The sequence below is a fragment of the Peromyscus maniculatus genome, chromosome X (genome assembly GCF_049852395.1).
Source record: "Peromyscus maniculatus bairdii isolate BWxNUB_F1_BW_parent chromosome X, HU_Pman_BW_mat_3.1, whole genome shotgun sequence".
In the NCBI taxonomy this organism is placed as follows: domain Eukaryota; kingdom Metazoa; phylum Chordata; class Mammalia; order Rodentia; family Cricetidae; genus Peromyscus; species Peromyscus maniculatus.
The window spans coordinates 135,857,549-135,881,233 of record NC_134875.1 but is presented as its reverse complement, the minus strand read 5'-3'; the positions used below and the strand labels follow the sequence as shown (position 1 = coordinate 135,881,233).

The 23,685-nt window shown below is 39.2% G+C and overlaps 1 protein-coding gene across 1 annotated transcript; it reads left to right on the top strand.

Moving 5' to 3' along the window:
* The first annotated feature begins 13,093 nt into the window (after window positions 1-13,093).
* LOC102903683 (large ribosomal subunit protein eL37-like) lies at window positions 13,094-13,397 on the top strand. The gene has a single exon (XM_042269218.2). The coding sequence runs from the start codon at window positions 13,094-13,096 to the stop codon at window positions 13,385-13,387; it is 294 nt and encodes a 97-aa protein (XP_042125152.1). The 3' UTR covers window positions 13,388-13,397.
* The last annotated feature ends 10,288 nt before the right edge of the window (window positions 13,398-23,685 follow it).

Sequence of the window (23,685 nt, the reverse complement as noted above, 5' to 3'; positions counted from 1 at the left end):
GCTATAAAACTTCAATGCCCACCGGCAGTGACCCACTTCCTAAAGCAAAGCTGTACCTCCTAAACATCCTACAAACCCTCCAAATCAGCACCACTAGCTGGGGACCCAGGGTTTGAACATAATGGCCTGTGAAGAATGCTTCACTTTCAAACCACAACTGTCCACCGTCCACACTTAGGAATTCTGAACCACAGAACATTTCTATTGACCTCATTATCTTTAGACTAACTTCCACTAGGTGCTACTAATGCAACGTGTAAGGTTAACACTTAATAAAATGGGGCCATACCACTCCAAGGTATGGTTGAGGAGGTTTTTATTGTAGATATGAGGGAGAGTACAGCCAGAAGCATGTGGTAGAGTCCAGAACAGGGACAGAAAGTAGTGGACTCAATAGCATACTGAACCTGGCCATGGGAGGGTGGGGAGCTGGAGAGGAAGTGGGGGGTGGGCAAGGGGATCAAGAGAGCCAAGAGGGCAAAGAGAACCACGAGAGCACGTGGTCACGGAAATGGCAGGTTTACATAAGAATCAGAAGCTGGAGGAAGGGAAGCCCAGCCCAAGAAGGGAGACGTTTATGGTAGGGGGTGGGGTGAGAATTGTGGAGAGAAGCCACAGGTACTGAGTTAGCCCTGAGGTCAGCATGTGCTTTGGTATGTTAATAGACTCCACAGGTGGCCATTTGTCCTGGGTTTCCTTGGGACCTGACAAATACAAAGCACCCCTACTTTTTTTTTAAGCCCACCAACAACAGTTAAAGCTCAACACAGGCACCCACTTCCACCTTAGAGTGTCCACTATCGAGTCCCCTCTATACATACTCATAGGCTTAGCCGTATTTCAATTTCCCGGTAGGCAAACTTTCCCCAAATTTCTCCCATGAGTGGTGGCTAAAAATGCAGTCCTTTGGCATAAGTACCACAAAATGCAAATATCTCTGATAGAATAGCATATGAGACAAAGTAGGTCCTAATACCAAAATGCCAGTGTTTCTAGGAGTACCTGCAAAGTATCAGACAGCTGAGAAAAATAGGGTACAAAATCCAAACTTATTGAGGGCTGGGGCCATGACTGATTCTTTCGCTTCCGTAAGAAGACCCTACTTTACTGTGCCCTCATTCTTTTCATATTTTGTTATTTACTCAGAATGCCCATTTGCATTACATAGTAATGCTTCCAAATACATATGTACATTACCAATGTGGAAATTGTACATTACAGCCTCAGGTCCTCATTTTGAATTTTACAAACAATACATTGTCTCCTTTCCAAGGATAGGGAAGTGTGTACTTTCTCCCCCCCCCCCCCCCCCCCGGTCTTTGCCCTCCTTTTGACCATTGTCTTAAAGCAAAGGGGATAAGAAAGCAGAGTGGAATTCAAACCGCTCAAGGTCTTAGATGGGAATAAGAAACTGGCAATGTCTGAAATTTCTAGAACTCACTACTGGACAGAATCTGTACAGAAATGATTTGAGAGTCACACTGCAACCCTACTGGGAATTTTTATGATCCTTGTTCTCAGCGGCTGTCATCGCTGAGCTGCTATTAATCAGCAAGGCTCTATTCTTCACTCCTCCTTATAATGGCTTCAATTTTCCCTATCCACAGGAAGAGCCATGTGACAGTGTCCTGCTCATTGCACTTCACCCAATCATCTGTCTCTTTATATGTCAAACAGGCTTCCAGCCACCCATTTTGTATTAAAGCCACTTACGGAGAGGCAGAGACAATGATCCTGTGAACTGCTTCCCACAAGGTACTTTTCTCTTCTGATTTCTTGAGGGGAGGAGGCAGCTGGAAGCTTCCCACGCCCTTTCTGATAACTCATCAATGACATCCTTACCTAGAGAAGGGACTGCAGGCTGTCACAACTGTCTGTTTAAAATAAATCCCTGGCAGAAATCAAGCTATTGGAAGTTCAGGATCAAATAAAAGTAGTTTGAGGTTGGGAGCTCCGATTTATCCACTATCTTACCCTTTTGCCAATAGCACAAGCAACCCTTGCCTTCTACATTAGTGATTTCTGTCCTTTAAGCATATTTATTTTAGCGTCTGCATCACATTCCTCACAGCATATTATATATTTTCTCTTCTGATTCAATCCTGCTCTACCTAATCATGCCTCCACCTTATTGTAATTGAAATTATCCGGAGTAAGTTCCATTACACATACCTCTACTTTATACTTTACCATGATAGACACATCCTTCTTCCTATCTATTTTTCTCTGCAGCTGTTGGTTGTATCTGCCTATCCACACTTTCCTAAATCTCTAGCACTCTGTTGGCTATTCCTCACCACTCTTTTTTGTTTTGTTTTGTTTGAGACAGGGTTTCTCTGGGTAGCCCTGGCTGTCCTGGAACTCGCTCTGTAGACCAGGCTGGCCTCAAACTCACAGAGATCCACCTACCTCTGCCTCCTGAGTGCTGGGATTAAAGGCATGCACTGCCACCACCGCCGCCGCCGCCGCCGCCACCACCACCCTCCTTACCACCTTTATCCTTTTTAATTTAATCAACAAGCCCATGGAATGAAGTAATGCTTGTAGAGTACATGGTACAGTTCTGACATGGAATGATTGTTCAGTAATATTCAAGCTAGCATTCACACAAGCACTCACATGTGTAGACACACACACACACAGAGACAGAGACAGAGACAGACAGAGACAGGGACACAGAGACTGAGAACTCCATTGGCATTCGCTCAGAATTCTGAGTATTTACTTCTTCATGATAATTAACAGTCTAGCTCACTTTCCTTGCATCCCTGGAAGTTTTTGCTCCCTGTCTTTAGAGACGAGACATTAGTGCAGCATCTTCGAACTTCTTTTTCTTTTCATAACTACCCTACTCTCCCCCACAGCTGTGATCTTATCCCAGGGTCCACAACTGAAATCTCTTTTCTCTCTGTCTGCATCCTTTCACAGATCACTGATACTCAAATTATAGTCCATGTATCAGTGCCCATCAGTAAACTGTCAGTTATAATGGACCACAGAGCGATAAGCAGCATGTCTAGAATATAAATCACTCACATCACTAAGCACATAAGTTACTTCTCCTGGCATTTTGATAAAGATTTCTAATAAAAGAAGAAATGTGTTTAGTTGAAGCATTGTCTCTTCCATTACATGGTAATGTCACTTAAATTTCCTTTATATAGTTTAGGAAGCTTCTACGGTAGTAGATTTCCATATGGATCTTCGAAAAGGCTTTCATATTAGTCTTCTCTCCCCACATTCCCTCCTTTACCCTGCCCTCCCATTCCTTCCTCATGTAATCCTTGTATTCTAGTTTCCCTTTTATCCCTCCCAGTCCCTGATCCCTTATGAACTACCACACCTATGAGGGTATTCTAAATGAAGCAGACATGTATAAATCTTATAAGCTAATATCCACATATAAGAGAAAACATGCAATGTTTGTTTTTCTGGGTCTGGGTTACCTCTATCAGGATTTTTTTTAATAGTTCTATTCATTTTCTTGCAAATTTTATTCTTCTTAACAGCTGGATAATATTCCATTGTCTAAAAAATGGGCCATATTTTCGTTATTCAGTCATCAGTCAATGACCATCTAGGCTGTTTCCAATTTCGGCTATTATAAACACAGCAGCAATGAGCATGAATGAGCAAATATCTCTGTAGTAAGATACAGAGTCCTTTGGATACACATACAAGAATAGTATACCTGGATCTTTTGTTAGATTGATTTTCATCTTTTTCTGAGGAACTGCCACACAGATTTCCATAGTGGCTGTACCAGTTTGCACTCCCACTTGCAATGAATAAGTGTTCCCCTTTCCATGCACCCTCACAAGCATGTGCTGTTATTTGTTTTATTGATTTTGGCCATTCTGAATGGGGTAAGATGGACTCTCAAAGTAGTTTTCATTTCTAACTCCCCGCTGACAAAGGATAGTGAACATGTCTTTCTTTCATTGCCATTTGTGTTTCATCTTTTGAGAACGCTGTTTAGTTCTGTAAACTGTTTTTAGTTGGGTTATTTGTTTTCTTGGTATCCATTAAAATTTTTTTATATATTTTAGATATTAACCCTATATTGAATGTTTAGTTGGTAAAGATATTTTCTCATTCTGTAGCCCGATGCTTTGTCCTAATTACAGTGTCCTTTACCATACAGGAGCTTTTCGGTTTCATGAAGTCCCATTTATTAATTGTTTTTCTTAGTGCCTGTGCTGTAAGTGCCCAGTTCAGAAAGTCTTTTCTTGTACCAACGAGTTCGAGACTATCCCTCACCTTGTATTCTATCTGATTCAGGATATTTGGCATTATGTTGAGGTCCTTGATCCCTTTGACAGTTTGTTTTATGCAAGGCGATGGTTATGGATCTATTGACATTCTCTTACATGCCACTATTCAGTCTGACCAGCACCATTTGTTGAAGATGCTGTCTTCTTTTCCAGTGTGCAATTCTGGCTTCTTTGTCAAAATTAAGGTACCTATAGGTGTGTGGACTTATGTCCAGATCTTCAATTCAATTCCATTGATCCACATGTTAGTTTTCAAGGTCAATACCACGATGTTTTTGTTACTATAACTCTGTAGTATAGCTTGAAATTTGGGATGGTGATACCTACCAAGTAACTACCCGTCAATATCAGGAATGGTTTACACCTTGTTCAGTCATTTGCCAAAGGGGTTTCATAGACCTCCTCAAACATTATAAGTTATTTCCAATGCTATTAGTCACTTTCCACTGTCTCACAGTAAGTCCCCATTGCTGAAGAACCATTTATTTATTTTTATCAGCAAATATGAAGAAATCAAGCTGATACCCAATTAGAAGCTTCATCCCTACTGACTAGTATTCATAGTGTTGGACGGTACTTTGCACACTACCAGAGGAGAAAAGTGATCATAGATTTCACCCAACTACAAACCCTGCAACCTACGATAGAGACCTGTCTGCAAGGTATACTGGTGAAATAGTGGCACAAGTATTATGAGAGCAAATAACCATTTTTAAATTGGATTTAAGGCTCACACCATGAGAAGGAACACATCCATACCTAACACCGCTAAAGTTGCTAAGAACCTGAGGCTAGATAGGCCATGGGCCCTAGGGGAAATCCTATTACTATTATTATGTCAAATGAACATATCAACAAAATGACTCCTAATGACAATGTTGCTATGCCCATAGGTCAGAGCATCACTCAACCCTCATCAGAGAAGCTTCTTCTTGAAGTAGATGGTAATTCACACAGAGACTATTAACTTAACAATGTGAAGAGAATTTAGCTTTATTCTTCTAGACCTTTTCCAGTATGTGTTCATAAATACACAGATTATGTACTCATAGGAAACATAGGGCATAATTTTATTTTAAAAATATTTTACTGTAATTTTATATCATGTTATATGCATCATTATATTTAATGCACCATCCTCAAATTGTTTCTATCCAATGATTAAAATACTCTGTAGATATTTCTGTGCTAATCTCATAGAGGATTTTTAATCTTTTAAAAACACTGACAGTTTTTAAATCTTCATGGGAAAAACACATCTCTTACTTAGCCACTTCCTACTAAGAGATATTGGTGGAACAATATTGATATATATCCCACAAACTGCTTCATTGTCTTTTTGGATATGCAAGAAGTCACATGTGAATAAATGTGGAAGATGGTGATACCACAAAATAATAGAAACTGGATGTCTGAATGATTGCAAGGATCAGAGAATATTTTCCTCACTGACCACATTGACTGTCAGGTGAGCAGACAACATATCTTTATTCTGTCAAATCACTGAGATCCTAGGCTTGTTAATTATAGAAGCTATTATTGCTTCTCTTAGCTTGTATTGAGAAAATAGGTTGCATAGAAATTAAAGGCCAAGTGTTTGGGGGTTAAAAAGTGTCTACACTCTGTAGCCACAAATGTATAATTGTCTTAGCATTTTCTTCTTTATTGTATCCAGAGCAGTGCTGATACAACTAAATTAAATAATAAAGAACTGTGTGCTTCAAAGTGAGTATAATCATGATAAAGAACCTACGTATCAGTCTCTAAAGTCCTTGTAGGTGTCAAAAGCTCTATTCAGAATTTCCATAAAATGTTCATCTATTTTAATCACACTCCAATTTAAGCCACTTTCTCTTGAAGTATCAGCATTTAAAACCCATGTCTTACGAATGTCAACTTGATAGTTCATTTGGCTTAATTATTACAATAGCCTTATTTCATGCTTATTTTGTGACAAATATATATATCACTTCAGTTATGTAATGCATAAAATTGTGTTTATGGATCTAGCTATAAGGATACATATCTTTAGCAAGCTCCCCATATTAAATAAACTTCAGGTTCTAAGCTTTAGGACCCAGGCATTTATTAGTGCATTAAAAACTGCATTTATTCTTTGCTTTTCTGCATGTCTAGATAAATATTCCATAAGCACATAAAAATTAGGAACATGTCATTTTCATTTCCTATCCTGATGGCCCCCAACCTATGGCCAGACACATAGTGTATTTCCTTGGAGAGAAGACAGGCTTTAGGTAAGAATGAAATTGAAAAGAGCTGTATGTGTGCCTGTCGCTTTTACTTTCTCTCTTATTTTACCACCCCAATTCTTGAAAGAGTAGAAAGAATATCAAAGCAAGTGACTAAATGTGTTAGTCATCTTTCTGTCTCTGTAACAAATACCTGAGATAATTATCTTTAAAAAAGAGGATGTGAATTTGGAAGGAAGATGTGTTGCAGGGATCCAGGGGTATGGAGGAGAGGGAGTTGAGGTGGGTATAACTGAGACTGTATACATGTATGAAATTCTCCAAGAATAAAACAGAAAATAAATAAAATAGAGAAGATTTATTTTAACTCACCATTTGGAAGATTCAATCTGTGGTTGGTTGACCATAGTGCCTTGGAACTGTACTAAGGCAGTGCTATGATTTACTGGTTTTGTCAACAAGACACAAACACAGACATCCCCAGGAGAGGGAATCTCAACTAAGGAATTGCCTCTATCAGACTGGCCTGGAGCTGGGTCTGTGGGGGCATTTTCTGGATTGTTGTAGGCAGTGCCATCCTTGGTCAAGTAGTCTTGGGTTATATATGAAAGGTAGCAGAGGAAGCCATGGAGAGCAAGCCAGTAAGCAGCATTCCTCCAGGGTCTCTGCTTCAGTTCCTACCCTTAGCGCCTGCTCTAGATAATGGACTATAAAGTGTAAGTCAAAAACTTTCCACTCCAAGTTCTTTTGGCCAATGTTTTATCATGGAAATAGAAAGCAAATTAAGATAGGCAGTATTGTGGAAGGAGCATATGATAAAGCAAAACTGCTCTCCTCGTGGTCAAGGAACAAAGAGAAAAATGAATGGGCAGGATCGTATATTCCCCTTCAAGGGCATGCCTCCACCTACCCCAAAGACCCCTTCTAGGCCCTACCCCTGAAAGGATCTAGCACCTCCCAACCACAGTACCAAACTGGGAGACAAATACATATAGCAGAGGCCTTTTGGGGAACATCTGAAATCTGAAACATCCCTCTTACTCCTCTGACTCACTTTCTACCCCTGAATCCTGGAGGCAGAGTGATGAATCTGTTGAAGACAGTATCTGGCTATTTAATAAAAGTAGTCTTCATTATGATTTCCTGAGGTACTTGCAGTAAATTGGTTACTGACTGTACAAGTCAGACCTGTGTCCACAGGTCACAGTGGAAAAAACGTTGAGGACCACTGCCTGAGAGTTAGCCTGTGTAGATTTTGGATTTTAGTTTTCATACTTCCTTGAGGAATGAAGATGGGCTCAGGTGTGCTCCTTATCCTCATCCTTGACTTATAATCTCCTTACCAATGAAAGAACATGGGGTAAGTAATGTAGTGTGGGAAAATGCAAATGCTTCTATGAGAAATGAATGCCCTAAGTACTAGCATTCTTCTCAAACTGGGGAACAGGGCTACTTTGAGTCATGTATAAGCTTCTAGAACCAAAGATTTCAGTATGTATGCAAAACTTACTGTTCAGGAAGGATCTTCCAAACTGTAATCAACCATCACCCTCTCAAAAGTACATTTTCATATAGGTATGTTTACTCAGATATGCTATATAAACCAAACAATAATACATAGAGAGTTACTGTACATTAGGTACAAAAAAAATCAATCTAGGTATCTATATCAGTGTACATGAGGTACAAAGGTCAAAGTTCATTATTATTGGATTGTTTATGGATCTACACTTCAAAGTAAAAATAAGAGTAGTTTGAACTCACTGTTCCCACTTCTTTTCTCTAATTTGTTTCTCATCCAATTTGGAGTAGGATTCTCCTGCCATCATTCTACTGAATATTCTCTAGAGTCTCTAATACCCAGTATAAGAAATCTGGTGGACTCTGCTCATGTCATTTTTTGACAATGTGGTTCAGACCTTCCATCTCACTAAGGTTTCTTCCTAGCTTGCTGAATATTCATTCTTCTATTTTATTGATTTCTGTTGTTGTGCCTATCCCTTCAATGAACCTGTTTCCATAGGACATTTATAAGACTTTTTTCATGTCATTCTGCAAAATCTTATGAAAGTCTTCTTTACTACCATGGTTCCAGATACACAAACAAAATTTTATTCTGAAGTTGCCTAGAGAAATAATAGAAGGTTCTATAACTATAACCAGAACTACAACAACCAGAATCAAAGTTACTTAGCCACTTGTATATCCTCTTTTGTCCTTTATCATGTTCATTCTTGGCACTAAGAAGAAAAAATAGTAGCCCTTAAGATAACTTTAGAAGTAGGAGTCTAGGAGAGAGGAAAGAATAAGTTGATTTCTTCAGTTTCATTTACACGATTTTGTTTCCATGGACAAGAGTGAACACACATTCAATGTTGTCAAGACTATAAAATCTTCACTCATCATTCTTGTCTCTAGAGAAGGTGAATCACTTTTATTAACTCTGTTCTCTGATTTACCCTCACCCCCTTCACTAGTCAAACAAAAAAAGAATTTCTCAGGGGAGGAAAGTCAATGATGTTTTAGTATATAGTCAGTCAATCTTTTTTTTTTTAAATCATTGTATCAGAAGTATGTCTTAATGAAGCTTAATATAACACGAAAGAGATTTACAGAGGAGTGAAAATCTATTCAAGACTCATCAGAACAAAAGGGTTAGAAGCAAAGAATATCAGCTCTACAGGTGCTGCTATGGTTAATGGCACGGAGGAAACACAGCCCGTGGAAAGCTCTCCTCAATTTGCTGACTGATTTGGTTGTCAGTGTCCGCCTATGTTCTCAATTGAAGTATACTCAAGAGAATACTCAGTGAGGACCTGGAAACCCAGAGCTTAATTCACTCTCATAGGTATTGAATTGAATTTCACAAAATTCACATGCTGAAATTTAAACCCCATAACCCCAAACTAACATGATGCAACTTAGAGACTGGAGCCTCTGAGAGAGGTTATCAAGAAGGTGAAACTTTTACAATAGAGTTGATGGCCTTATCAAAAAAAAAAAAAAGACACTAGAGAGCTGGCTAATGCCACCCCCACCTACCTTGAAAGAACACAGGACGAAAAGAGAGAGAGCCATTTCTAGAACCTGAGCATCCTTCCATCCTTACTTCAAACTCCCATCCTTCAAGACTGTGAGGAATAACTGCCTGTTGTTTCAGCATCCTACTCTGTGGTGCTTTGTTATGACAGCCTCGGCTGACTAAGATATCCTTCTACACTTTCTCCTACACAATTTGTAATGAGTGAAGATAACACATACTATAATATCTACTCTCATTTCTGCTTCCTCTTCTGCTCTTCAAGGAAAAGTCTCAAATTGCATTGAGGTCTTTGCTTTTCTTGTTTGTCCTTTCTAGGCTGTATTCAAGTGAATAATCAAGCCATTTCTAGTCTCATACCCTCCATTCCTGAAATTCTACAGAAAGACTGCAGGTAGTGTCATATTTTTTGATTTCCACCTGGAACTTCCATTTCTCCTACAAGCAAGTTATAAGGCTGCAATGGGAAGAAAGATGAGCATTCTAGGAGATAATAAAGCACAGTAGAGGGCCTTTAGGATCTGGAGGCAAGAATAGGAAGAGATACTTTAAAGGATTGAGAGGTAGTGTGACCAAAGAGGTGATACATCTTTCCAAAAGTGTGGAAATAGCAACAAAAAATAGGAATAGGAGCAGCTGATGTACTGTACACACCTGGCTCTTCTAGAGCCCCATTTTGTACTGACATAATCTTCCTTACACCTTGATTGACTTGGAAAGAATCCACTTAAAGGATTCTATGGTAATGAATATATCTACTTCACAGGACTGTTAAGGAAATTAAACAAAAGAACATATAGATATCCCTTAATGTGAAACTAGTCTTGCAGTAAGGATTCCATAAATGAGACCTGTTGTAGCTGTTATTGTTGGGAGTGGCTATTGATTAAAGTTAGGGTGTCCCTATGGTAATAACATGATCCTAGCAGTATTATATTTGCTCTTTTGGTGACATCAATTGTAGCACAGAAAGTGTACAAGTGTGCTGAAAATGTTGATTGTTTGTGCTACAAACCCTATGGGTTGTGAGAGTTAGTCTCTAGAGCAGTGGTTCTTAACCTGTGGGTCATGACCCCTGGAGGTTAAACGACCCACAGGGGTCGCCTAAGATCATTGGAAGACACAGGTATTTACATTATGATTCATAACAGTAGCAAAATTAGAGTCATAACAGTAGCAAAATTACAGTTATGAAGTAACAACAAAAATAATTTTATGGTTGGAGGGGTTACCACAGCATGAGAAACTGGATTAAAGGGTTGCAACATAAGGAAGATTGAGAAGCACTGCTCCAGAGTGAGTAAAAGAAAAGGTCTGTGGACTGGGAAAAAACTGAGCACAATAAAGATATCTATCTCTACAACAGGAAAATTAAGTTTTCATATTTATTAATGAGGCTCTTAGTACTTTACTTGATTTGGATCTTAGAGAACTGCAAACTCTAAGCAGAGTGTTGGCAAATTCTTCTTTGGGAATGTGATAAACTCTAGACAAAACAAAGCATGTTGATTTCAGCAGGATGTGGTGACACACACCTGTAATCCCAACACTTGGGAAGCTGAAATACAGAGGACCATGAGTGTAAGGCCAGCCTGGGGTATATAACACAATTCTGTCTTAGAACTGAAAAAAAAATCAAATAAGTCCCTTTAATGCAGGTGGGATTATCTGCCTTGTTTCTAAGACAGCAGAAGAGACAGAATTGTTAACTTAACATTACAGAAGGATCTGCCTTAGCAGAATAAAGCCAGGATCTTAGTTTATGGATTTGGGAAAATTAGAGGACTGCCAAGAAGCCTTACGAAACATTGACTGGCCCAGTCAACAGGCAACACAATGTCAAGACCTCAGTCATAGGAAAATAAATTCTGGAGCAACCTGAATGACCTTGGAAGCAAATTCTTTCCCCATTCTAAACTCCAAATACGATTGCATCCTAGCACATACACTGAATTTTATGGAGCTGAGCAGAAGATTCAACTACATACACATGAATTCCTGACAGCAATTATGAATCTGTTGATGTGTATTGTTCAAGTCACTATGTCTGTGGTAACTTGCTACACAGCAATAGAAAGAGAACACACTCCCAGCCTCAAGTATTAAGTAGTTTGTCTTTCTAACTAGGTTTTTAGGAACCTATTCATAAACATAAAATATAAATGGTTGTAATTTATATGAAAGCAGTCCCTAAACTAACAAACCAACCAAACACTTAAAATGAAAAACACGGGAAAAAAGAATCAGATCAACATTAATGACCCCACCATTATCCTCAAAGAGATGAGTGAATATATTGCATCTATCAAACAAAAACAACGTGTTATTAAAAACCTCAGAAAACAAAATTGTTCTTAAAATTCCTGTTCCTGAAATCCCTACTATAATTTGTTGTATAATAAAAATAATTACGGTTTTGTCTCAGGTTCCTGGAACATTTTCTAAACCTTTGACATTTTTTATGACAGACAATTCTTTGTTCTTCATGTTAAGCCTCTAGAATGACCTTTGAACTTTTATCAAAGCGGTGACTTATGGTGAGCCCCTGGATTATTATTTCAGGATGAAACCTGGCCTCAAAATACCAAACAGCATGATTAAAGGGTTAAGGCTTCAAATTAGATGATATCAGTCCAAACTAACCCTTCTCAAGGTAAAAAGGGGGGTTGGAATTGGACACTGGGTTCAATCATATATTTTTATCAACCAGGCCGATGTAAACAAACCCCAATAAAAACTTTAGTTTGGGCAAGCCAACTAGTTGATGAACATTATTGTTTCAAAGGATGATGCATCCAGATTTTATGGGGAAAAAACACAAAAATTCCACAATAGACACTGTTCCAGACCTCATCCTATATAGGTCTTTTCATTTTGTTAGTTGTGATTGAATTGGTTTTATAGAACTCTTTTTTAATAAAATTGCTACTATATACCTACTACTCACATGAGTTATTCTAGAGAATTTTCAAGCCTGAGGGCATTGTTGAAAATCCCAAATGTGTAGCCAGTTGGTCCAAAGGTTGAATATCCTGCAGATGCTTAGGACCTTGTGACTGGCATCTGAAGTGAGGAAAACCTTGCTGGGTACCACGCCCTTAAACAATGGAGTCTGCACTTTGGATACTGTCAGAATTATACATCAGCATTGCAGAAAATTTGGAAGATAAAGCTGAGAAATATTGCCCGGCGGTGGTGGCGCACACCTTTAATCCCAGCACTCTGGAGGCAGAGGCAGGGAGATCTCTGTGAGTTTGAGGCCAGCCTGGGCTACAGAGTGAGTTCCAGGAAAGGCTCCAAAGCTACGCAAGGAAACCCCGTCTCAAAAAACAAACAAAAAAGCTGAGAAATATTTTCAGAAGTAGAGCAAACAGGCAGACTAATAAATGGGGGGGAAAGGACAAAAGTAGGCATGGCCTGGTGGCACACACCAGTCATCCTAGTGCTTGGAAAGGCTTAAAGCAGGAGGATTGTAATTTTGAGACCAGTCTGGACTATAAAATGAGACTCTGCCTCAAAAAAATATAGCCAGCGCTTCCGGTCTCTTTGGCCTCCGCGGCAGATGCAAGATGAGGAAAGGAAGGTCATCCTTTGGAAAGCGTCGCAATAAGATGCACACGCTCTGCTGCCGCTGTGGCTCTAAGGCCTACCACCTTAAGAAGTCAACCTGTGGCAAGTGTGGCTACGTGGCCAAGCGCAAGAGAAAGTATAACTGGAGGGCCAAGGCTAAGAGACGAAACACTACCAGGACTGGGCGGATGAGGCACCTGAAAATTGTCTATCGAAGATTCAGACGTGGATTCCGTGAAGGGACAACACCTAAACCCAAGAGGACAGCTGTTGCAGCATCCAGTTCATCTTGAGGAATTACAGTCAGTCATAAAATAAATCTTCTGGTTTCAAAAGCAAATAAATACATACATACATCTTACATACATACATACATACATACATACATACATACATACATACAAACAAAAAATATATAGCCAGCAAGTTACGGTATCAGTGAGAGAAGTTCCACATAAGAATTACATGAAGTCTAGAAAACAATAGAAAAATCAGAAAAAAAAACCTTAAGTAATTCAATAAAATTGCCAGAATTGACAGCAAGTTTTAAAATGCAAAGTGTCCACAGAGTTTTCAACATACCAAGAGGCACTAATTATGCACAAAGTAATATTAATGGGATGTTGTACACTAACAGCAAAACAAAGAAAATAATAGGTTCTAGAGAAAAACATTCTAAGAGCAATCGTGGCGTCAGGCATCTTAAAACTTTTCTAACTTCTCTAACAATATTTAGAAGATAATGGTGAAATACCTCTGTAATTAGTAGGGATATCTGAGAAGAAAGAAAGAGTTTTATGGATTTAGAGAATAATTGGAATAGATTGAAACAGTCTCAAAGGATGTTTCCAAGAAGATAAAATTGATAGGAGAGTCTAAGTATGCTTCTTCACATATTTGGTAAATGTTTAGTCAATTGAGGAATGGGTTGGAGATGAGCTACTACTATGTGCATAAAAGTAAACAAACAAACAAGACTGTTATCATCTCCATTAAAAACAAGCATGTAAGAAAACAAAAGCAATCATAATATGCTATGTAATTCAGCTATAGAATGTGCATATTCACAATAATATACACTCTAAGTAGTGATCTAATAAAATTTGAGATAATTGTGCTTGGACAGTGGTACAGTGGGAGGTTTCTCCCTTTGTGGAGGATGAAGGTAATATTGAACTAATCTCTTTTCATAAAGAAGCAATACTCTGAAAACTTCTGAATTAACTTAAAAAGTATATTATTTAGCTTAGCAAATCTGTTCTAATTAGTTTCTTCTGGAGAATAGATATGAGGAGGCGGGTTCTTACAGCCGTGACAAGTAACTTGCTTGTATCACAAAGAATTGAAAGTTTTATTAAAATTAAATGAAGTTTTGGAAAATAAAAATGAATTTTCCGTGAAAATTCATACCATAACATCAAATTGCTTGCACTCCTCAGTGGCTCAGCATTGTACCTTTCAAGCTGATGTGGTCCTTTCCACTCTGAATCGTGTCTAGTGAGCTTGCTGCATCTCATACCTACTGTTGCCCTTCACTTTGAGACTTTCCCACAAACAAGTTTGTTCCCATCTGAGGACCTTTATTATTTGCTGTTCCCTCTGCCTGGAATTATTTTCTCTAGCTCATTTTGTCACTGACTCCTTCTTTATTCAGGGCTCATCAGAAAGTACTTCTTCAGAAAAACACTCCATCAACATATCACCACAAACAACCTCAATCAAATACAAATTGAAGTTCAATCACTAAATCATTCGGTCTGTGCTTTTTCAACAATACCAATGCAATGAAGATAAAACAAAAGTTAGAATCTGTTCTAGATTAAAGGAGACTAAAGAGACAAAAACTAAGTGCAATCTATAATTTCATCCCATTTTTATAAAGAACTTTTATAGAGATCACTGTTTTGGCAAGTGGAGAAAACAGAATGTGTATTATATGTTAAACATTGTTTTTGTGAATTTGATTATTACCTGTCTCGAAAAACAAAAAAAAAAAAGAATTTGATTATTACATACTACATGAAATAGGGTGCCTTTTTCCCTTATGAGATACAAACTGAAATACTTCTAGAAGCAAAATTAAGATGTCTGCAACTTGGGGCTGGACAGATGGCTCAGCGGTTAAGAGCACTTGTTGCTCTTCCAGAGGACCCGGGTTCAATTCCCATCACCCACATGGCAGCTCATAACTGTCTGTAATTCAAGTTCCAGTGGATCCAACTCCCTCACAAAGATATGCAGGTCAAACATCAATGCATATAAAAATAAAATAATAATAATTAATATTTAAAAAAGACGTCTGCAACTAAATTTGAAACAAAGGGGTTGGGAGAAGGAGGGAGGGAGGGAGAGGGGGACAGAGTGGAGGGGGAGAAGGAGAGAGAGTGAGAAAGAGAGAAAGGGAGTACATATTAAGCAAATATGCCAATATGTTAATGCTTGGTGAGTAATAGTAAAAGTACATGAGTGTTCATTTTATTGTTATTAAACTTATCCAAAGGATTGAAAGCTTATCAAGTGAGTAGAAAACAATTTTGAACTTTACCTAGCAGCTTTGTTATTGATATTAGTATTGGTAAAGTTATTTTTAAACTATTTTATGTGCTATAAGAGTAAGTAAATGAATAGATAAATTGACCAGAGACGCCTTTTTGTGAACATCCTCTCCTATTGTCCTGTTTGGGTTTCTTTTGTTGTTGTTGTCTGCATTTCATTTATCCTTTTTCTGAAACAATTTCTGTATATGTACTTCCTTGACTGTCTAATGTGTGTATCACCCCAGCCCTATACTTAGATGTTATTTGAGCAAGAATGGTGGTGTGCCTTGTTTATTGGTGAATCCCCAGCATTCAAACAAGTATCTACCGTGTCGCTGATATTTAGTATTAACGGTGAAATGGATAAATGAGGAGATCCCAAGGAACTCTGGAGTCAGGCAGTGTTTTCTTGTTCCCAAGGCTAAGTTAATGTCTTGAGACCTAGCTGCGAAAGGGACTTTGTTATTGTAGAGTTCTGGAAAGCTGAAAGGGGACACTTGGTCTAGTTGTAACATGTGTAATGTGGCTGAAGGGAACAGGTACTACCAAAATTTTCAGTAATCCCAGGAGTTACAACCAGAGGAAGTAGACTTGAAACCAAAAGGTGACTAGTGATACAGTCCTGAAACTCTCTCTCTCCCCGTGTGTGTGTGTGCCCATGATATCTATATATCTATACCTATATCTATATATAATTTATATTACTTTATGTTATGATATTCATGTGTGTATATATATGTAAATATTTATATGTATGCATGCATGCCCTGGCACATGCATAGAAGTCAGAGAACAACTTTCAACTGTCAGTTCTCTCTTTCCACCTTGTTGAGGTAGAATCCCTCTTGTTTCTACCTTGTTTCTTACTGAAGGCTAGGTGGTCCACAAACTTCTGAGCAATCTCCTGTATCTTCCACCCATCTCACTTTAGGAGTTCTGGAATTACAAATGTATACCACATCTGGCTTCTTCAAGTGGGTTCTGGGGATTAACTTCGGGTTATCAGGCTTGAGTGACAAGCGTGTTTACACATGGAGTCATCTTTCTGGCCTGGAACTGGCTGTTTTAATGCGTCAATTTCAACTAAAACAGTTGAATTAAGTGGCATTTTGTACTTGTAAATCACATCAACTATGTAAATATTTTCACCATGATTCCTTTTAACACATAGCCAAGAAAGTGTGCACTTTGAGTTGTCTCAACAAAGAAGAACTACAGGGACAATTGTGTTACGTACAGAAGGAGAAGAAAACTATATTCCTCACAATTCCGCCTATAAGCACCTCTTTGTTTGTCTCAAGTTTCTTCCCCTATCTGTTTCCCTCTCCTTGGTTTGATGTCAAAAATGGGTGCTTATGAAGAATGGTAGGGTAACAGTGGTCTCTTGGGCCACTGTCCACTCTCACCCCTGGGGAGTATATTCTCCTCTACTCTGCAATAAAGTGTCTTCTATACCATGCTCTGAGGGGTTCATCTAAATTCTTTGAACAGAGAAAATGAGGACTAGGGTCCATGGGGATCCAAGAGCAAGATCCTAGTGATAACTTTCGGTATTTCTACTACGTTATTAGCATATTTTCCTCATCATCATTGTGCCATCAAAGTGCCAGGAATTGTCAGCTGGATTCTTCACTTCTGATTTAAAACTTGTAAAGGAGACCCTCTTAAGGAATAATTTCCTTTAGATATTTGGGAAAGTCATTAAATGGTATTGGTATTAAATCCTTGTTCAACTGAACAGTGATTAAAAGTTTTACTGTTTATTTCTTTCTGGTTAAAAAGCTAGTCATTTTTAAAATGTAAAAGTATTTATTAATGATACACTTATAACATATTATGCATTTCCATTTTCTTTACTTCATCTCTTCATGAAACCTTTCACAGCTTTACCTTGCTACAACAGAAATGATGATTTGACTTCTTAGAATTACACAATGACAAGCATCCATGTTGTATAGAAGTAAATCAAGATGTACAAGTTTCACCTGCTCTATAACTGAGAAGAATGACAAAATAACTTAAAATTTTCCTCTTATCTCCTCAGCTAGAAAGTAGCATTAGTATCCAAGATTTATAATGGCTTTGTATGGTTAATTTATGGTTATTCATCATTTAAAGGAGGATTGAAAGTTCTGCTTTAATCAACATTTAGTTTTATTGAAAAATGGAAATTTCTATCTTATTAAAACACTGTATAATAATTTGCACAAGATTTTGTTGACAGTAAGTTTACAGAAATAGTTCACGTTTGTTCTTAAACAATTTAGAAAAATACAAGGTATATATATATATATATATGTGTGTGTGTGTGTGTGTGTGTATATATAGTTAGTTAGTTAGTTAGTTAGTTAGTTTTATGTACATGGCTGTAATAATTCCTGGATCTAAAATATTTTGAGGGAAATGCATTTTTAATGAAGAGCTTAAGACTTTTTTCCTTGACAAAATTTCCTAAACAATACTGTACAACTGCAATGATCAGCCAGGCAAGACATCTCAAAAGGCACCAATGGCTGTCAAATTTGCCTTAAGGCTCTCTCAAAAGGAGGGAAGTCATGTCTGGTCCTGCAAAGAAAGTGACTTTGAGGTAGAGGAAGGAGAACAACATCTGGGGGTGGGGTGGGCTATGATAACCAGATTAGAGATGATTAAAATATATTACATACATGTATGAAATGTCATGATGAAACCCATTAGTTTGTACAAGTAATATATGCTAATAAAAAATTAAATCTATATATTAAATCAAACTTACATTTAAATCTAAATTACTTATCATACCAAATACAATCTAAACGTTAAGGAAAGTTATACCCTTTTAACAGGTGTCTTTGATTGTGGCCAGCATTCTTTTCTGTCCTCCTATAGCCAAAATGAAAATTCATTCCTTATATGGGTCCAAGACTACACCAAAGATATCAATTATGACAGCTACTGGGTCTTTGAGCTCTCATCCACTTCAAGTACTTCTGAATTTCCAGTTATCTCCTCTTTAAGAGGATGATTGTAATAATTTGAAACAGTACATTAACCATGTCAGAGCTAGTTCACTCATCTTAAAAAATGATTACCAGATGGGATGTTTTACAGTGGCCTTTTAATTCAACTCAAAGTGTATATTCCTTAAAATGTTACTAATGTCTCATCTGCTTTATATGATGTACAAAATCATATTTAAACCATGTTAAGCATCATCCTATTTGGAACTGAATCTCTAGATTTCCATGGTGCAACAGGTTTTGTCTGTTACAACCTTAGTAACAATACTATTAGTCTTCGTGTGCTTAGCAGCTGTTTTAATTTTTTTTATCTTCTACTCATTACAGTTGATCACCTTCAAATGGCCCAGCAACAATTCAACTCCAACTCTCTGGGTGCCTTGGCCATCTTCTGAGACCTGAAGAACTCTTTACATAGCCCAGGATAACTGTGAATTCACAACTCTTTTGCTTTAACCTCTAGTGTGCTATAATTATAGGCAAGATCCACACACACCCCCTCCCAACCTCCCTCCCAGCCTCCCTCCCTCCCTCCCTTCCTGCTTCCATCCTTCCCTCTAATCTCCTTCTTCCACTCTTGTCTTATGCTTATTGGAGTTACAACCCCGAACTTACCATTTTTTCCCTTTCTGCCATATCTAAGCCATAGTATGTCAAAGATGTTATAAAGACCTCCTTCAGACTGTCCTCAGATCCACAGCCATCTTACTACTGCCTGCCTACAAAGACCTTTTCACTCATCCTCTGATCATTCATCATTAGTTAGAATGTCATATTAGAAATTCCATTAGCGTGTTTTGTCCATGGATAAGCTACTGTGGAATGAATCCAAATGCATAGATAGGTGGTCACACTGATTGTCTGGAGCTGGAGCACAAGCTTTGGCAATACAGACCCATAACTACAGATTGCATCAAAAATGAAGAGTTGTGATTTTACAAATGAGTCCAAACGAACTGGATATGACTTCAAGGAACCAAAGCGGGTTAATAGATGCTTCCGGAATAAAATATACTGTCAAGAGTAATTTTTCTTGCCAGGCATGGTGGCTCATGTCTTTAATCCCAGCACCCAGTGAGTTCAAGGCCAGCCTGGTCTACAGAGAGAGTTCTAGGACAGCCAGGGCCGTTACACAAAGAAACCCGGTCTCAAAAAAAACAAGCAAGCAAACAAGCAAAGAATAATTTTTCTGAGTGGTTTTACCATATCACCCTTATACTGAAACAACTTCTACTGGACCTCAATTAGCTTTAAAACAAAAAAAGTGTAGTCTTCAAAGACTTTTAACACCCTCTACTTCTATTACTTACTTTGCCCTAACCTCTCTACTCAACCCCTGCCATGATCCCCTGTTCTCAGTCAGCCCGGCTCACTCTCACCATGGATTTCCATTGCTTCCTTTCTTTTCACCTAAAAATATTTCATACTTGCCCCGTGCTGATCTTTGTTAGCTGACTAATCAGGATCTACTTCAGGATAATATTTTTTTTCAGTAAGTCATCGCCACCTCACTCACAGCCTCACTTGATATTTTGTGACAGAATACACGGAGCTACAGAAAGAATTTGCACAGCCATTGTCTTACAGTTTCCAGATCACTGTGCTCTGGCTTTTCTCAGATGGGAGTTGAGAGACCTAAGTTCTAGATAGCTGTTCAACCAGCAATTATCTCTGTGACCTAAGACATGGTGTTTAATCTCACTGGGCTTGTGTTTTCTTGTCTATAAAAGTCAAAGGGTAAGAATGTGCAATGGAAGTCCAGACTTCCTTCCTCACACATTTGCTATGAGGCTCAAGAGAAATAGTGTCTTCAGATGCAGTTTAGAAGTCAAAATGCGTTGTATGAACACAACTTTTTAAATCTACAACCCTATATCTCTTAAACCCTAGGAAACCAAACTGAGTGAAGGATAACAGATTTGCATTCTAATCCCTTCTAAATTGTCATACTCGTCTACCTTCTCCATAAATGTTGTTCATCACCTATCTCTTTTGGCTTTGAATATTGCCAAGGTGGCAACATGGGGAAGGGTAGGCAGCTGCTATGACTCATTCAAAATTTCTGTGAAAACGAGGACTTAAAACTATTGATCCAAGGCCAAGGGGCCCCCCAGCACAGCATTATCACTCACATTCAATAATGAAAATGAAATGAGAAAAAGAAAGAAGAGCTTCAATGTTGTGATGGTTCTCTGGCCTCTTCTTAAATGATCCTTGGCTATCTGAAACACCAAATTCTGCGGAAAAGTACTGTAGAAAAAAGATACCTTACCCATTAACCTGTAATGCATGAGTTGATTAGCAATCAGCTTCCGAAATCTTACTCTGGCCTCGTTGCTGGAGTTTGAGGAAGATACACTAGCATCTATTCTAAGCAAAACTTTTTCTGGTTTTGTTTTTAGTAAAAACAGGTTATGGAGGAGAGGAAGTATACTTATATATATATATATATATATATTAATACTAGTATACTTGTTGTAGCCAAAGTGACTCCCTTATCAGGCACTAATCATCTGTTCTGATTCCCCGCTACCAAAAAAGACATATATAAAGCATTGTATTTAAAGCTAGTCAGCAGAAGAAAGACCAAAACAGACAAGTAAAATCAGCCTTTTCTCTTGAACTGTGACAGACATCTCTTGAAGCATTAAGAAATCATTTTAAAAGACTCAGAGCTAATCATGTTACCCTTCCCACAGTGTTAGGCCCAGCAACCTACCCTAGTTGAGCAAAAGCTGTATACGACACCCAGATCTTGGAGCAAGAGCTCACACCATAAATTTTAGACACGTCGTGACTGAGCACAGACAGAATTATAAACAAGAGTTCACTGACTATACTTAGCGATGACTCCACGTTGTCTCCTACTGCTATTGTGCTTGAGGACAAAATCATCTGTGTCAAAGCCTGAGAGGTCATGTCATTCTGTGACTGTACAGCCTTCAGCCTTTCTGACTCCATGTTGAAGCTTTGAAAAGGAAGCATTTAAATGTGGGACACAAGTTCCTTCAAAGGGTGTTTTTTGTTTGTTTCATTTTGTTCTGTTTTTATCAGGGTGTAAAACCCCGAAAAGTGACCCCAAACCTTGGTTAAAACTGGTTAGGTGTGACACCTGTGGGTTTCAGTGATGAACAGACAAGGTTAACCCAGCTTGTTGTTTTTGGTTTTTATTTTATTTTTGAGTGTGGGATCAGAGAGAGAAGAAAAATCCCAAAGAGGGGGAAGCAGGTGAGCACATAAGGTGGATTTATTAGAAAGAGGCCTGCTAAGTGAGAGAGTTGAGGGCTCTGCTCCCCTGGGTTTCTCCAAGCCTCGAGGTTGGAGATGGTCTCTGTGCTGGGCTTTGCAGCTGTCAAGCAGTGACATGTATTCAGAATGAGAGGTTTAAGTAAAGATGCTGCAGCAAGTGTCGGAGGAATGCTGGCTGCATCATACATTCTGGTCTTTGGAGGGGGATATACGAGACGGTCTTCAGTGGAATTCATTGCTAAGACTTGGTGTCGAGAACAGAACAGTACTGCAGAGTCTAGAAAATGACTGGTGACTATCAGCTAACAAAGGACTAGGGACCAGCCGATGTTGTACTCTGGAAAAAGATGGATGGAGGAGGGGCTGCAGATGGAGGGCTGCCATCCAAACTGCAGCATTCTCTGTGTGGGAGATAAATTCACTTGTCATATTTCAAATTAGGTTTATAGGTATCCCTCCCCCACCCGGCTGTGGCTTGATGGGAAGACTTCTCAAATTTGAATTCTATATGGCAGCATATTGGCGTCTAAGTTCTCGGTCTATGATGGTTTGTAGGTATATGTGCATGACTAACAAGGACAAAGCTTCTAAAGTCTCCTGATGTCGTTGGAGGGAAGAGTGCTGCAGCAGCAACCTGTCCTTTTTGCAACACATTTTTCCATCTCTAATGTCAGAGTGCTTCGAGAGGTTTAAAAAGAAGAGGTGTGGGTGTTGAAATTATTTTTTTCTCAGTCCAGGACACGATCGTTTTCAAACATACACACACACACACACACACACACACACACACACACACACGCACACGCACACGCACACGCACACGCGCGCACACACACGCACACAAGTTCGATTAGAAGTCCTGCAGATGCCTAGGAAGTCCAGCTAAAAGCAGAAGACAGTCTCTCCTATGGCAAAGCCCAGCTAGACAGATGCCAGATAGCTGCGGAGATCAGCATAGTCTCCGCTGCTGCCCGCAGCCTAGCCACCAACCACTGCCAGGGCACTCTCTCTAGCCTTGCTGTCTGGCGTGCTGGGCTGCATCTGCGGGCTGCGGAAAGCCAGGGCTCCAGTCCTCCCTCATCACACTCCTTTCCCAAAGCACCGCAAACCCGGTCGGGAATAGTAACCTCCTCAACTGTTCTGATTTAGAAGAGCGCAGACAAAATAAAATAATAAAATAAACCGGAGACTCGGGAGACTCTTGGTGGAGGGTCTCCCCACCCCCACTCCCGTCTCTCTTTTTCCAATCACTGCAGGTTAATTTCTTAATTTCTTTTCCTGGGTTAAATGAAAGGGATTACTTGTGCATCGTGACTTGGAGATTGGGAGGAAGTGGATAAGGAGGGCAAGAGGTTGGTCCCAGGCTAGATCCACCTGCTGCTGCAGTGAGAGGGCAACTACCTTATGGAAGCTGTTGAGACCAGTAGCGGCTCGGTAGAGTGTGGAAGGATTGCAAAGACCCTCAACTTCTCTCTCTCTCTCTCTCTCTCTCTCTCTCTCTCTCTCTCTCTCTCTCTCTCTCTCTCTCTCTCTCTCTCTCTCTCTCTCTCTCTCTCTCTCTCTCTCTGTCTGTCTGTCTCTCTCATCCGTGTCACTAAAGAGTTAACCCCGGCCCGGCTCCAAGTCCTCCCCACAAGCCACTCCACTCCCCCTCCTCTTTTTTGCCCCCCTCCCTTCCCGCGCACGTCGCTAAGAGGTCATCAAGCGCTCTGCCCAGTCGCGTTCTCAAGCTTTACTCTTTCCCGCCCATCAAACCCGTAGCTGCTTACGAAGAGGTGTGCGCTCACCAAGGGGCGTGTTCCAGCT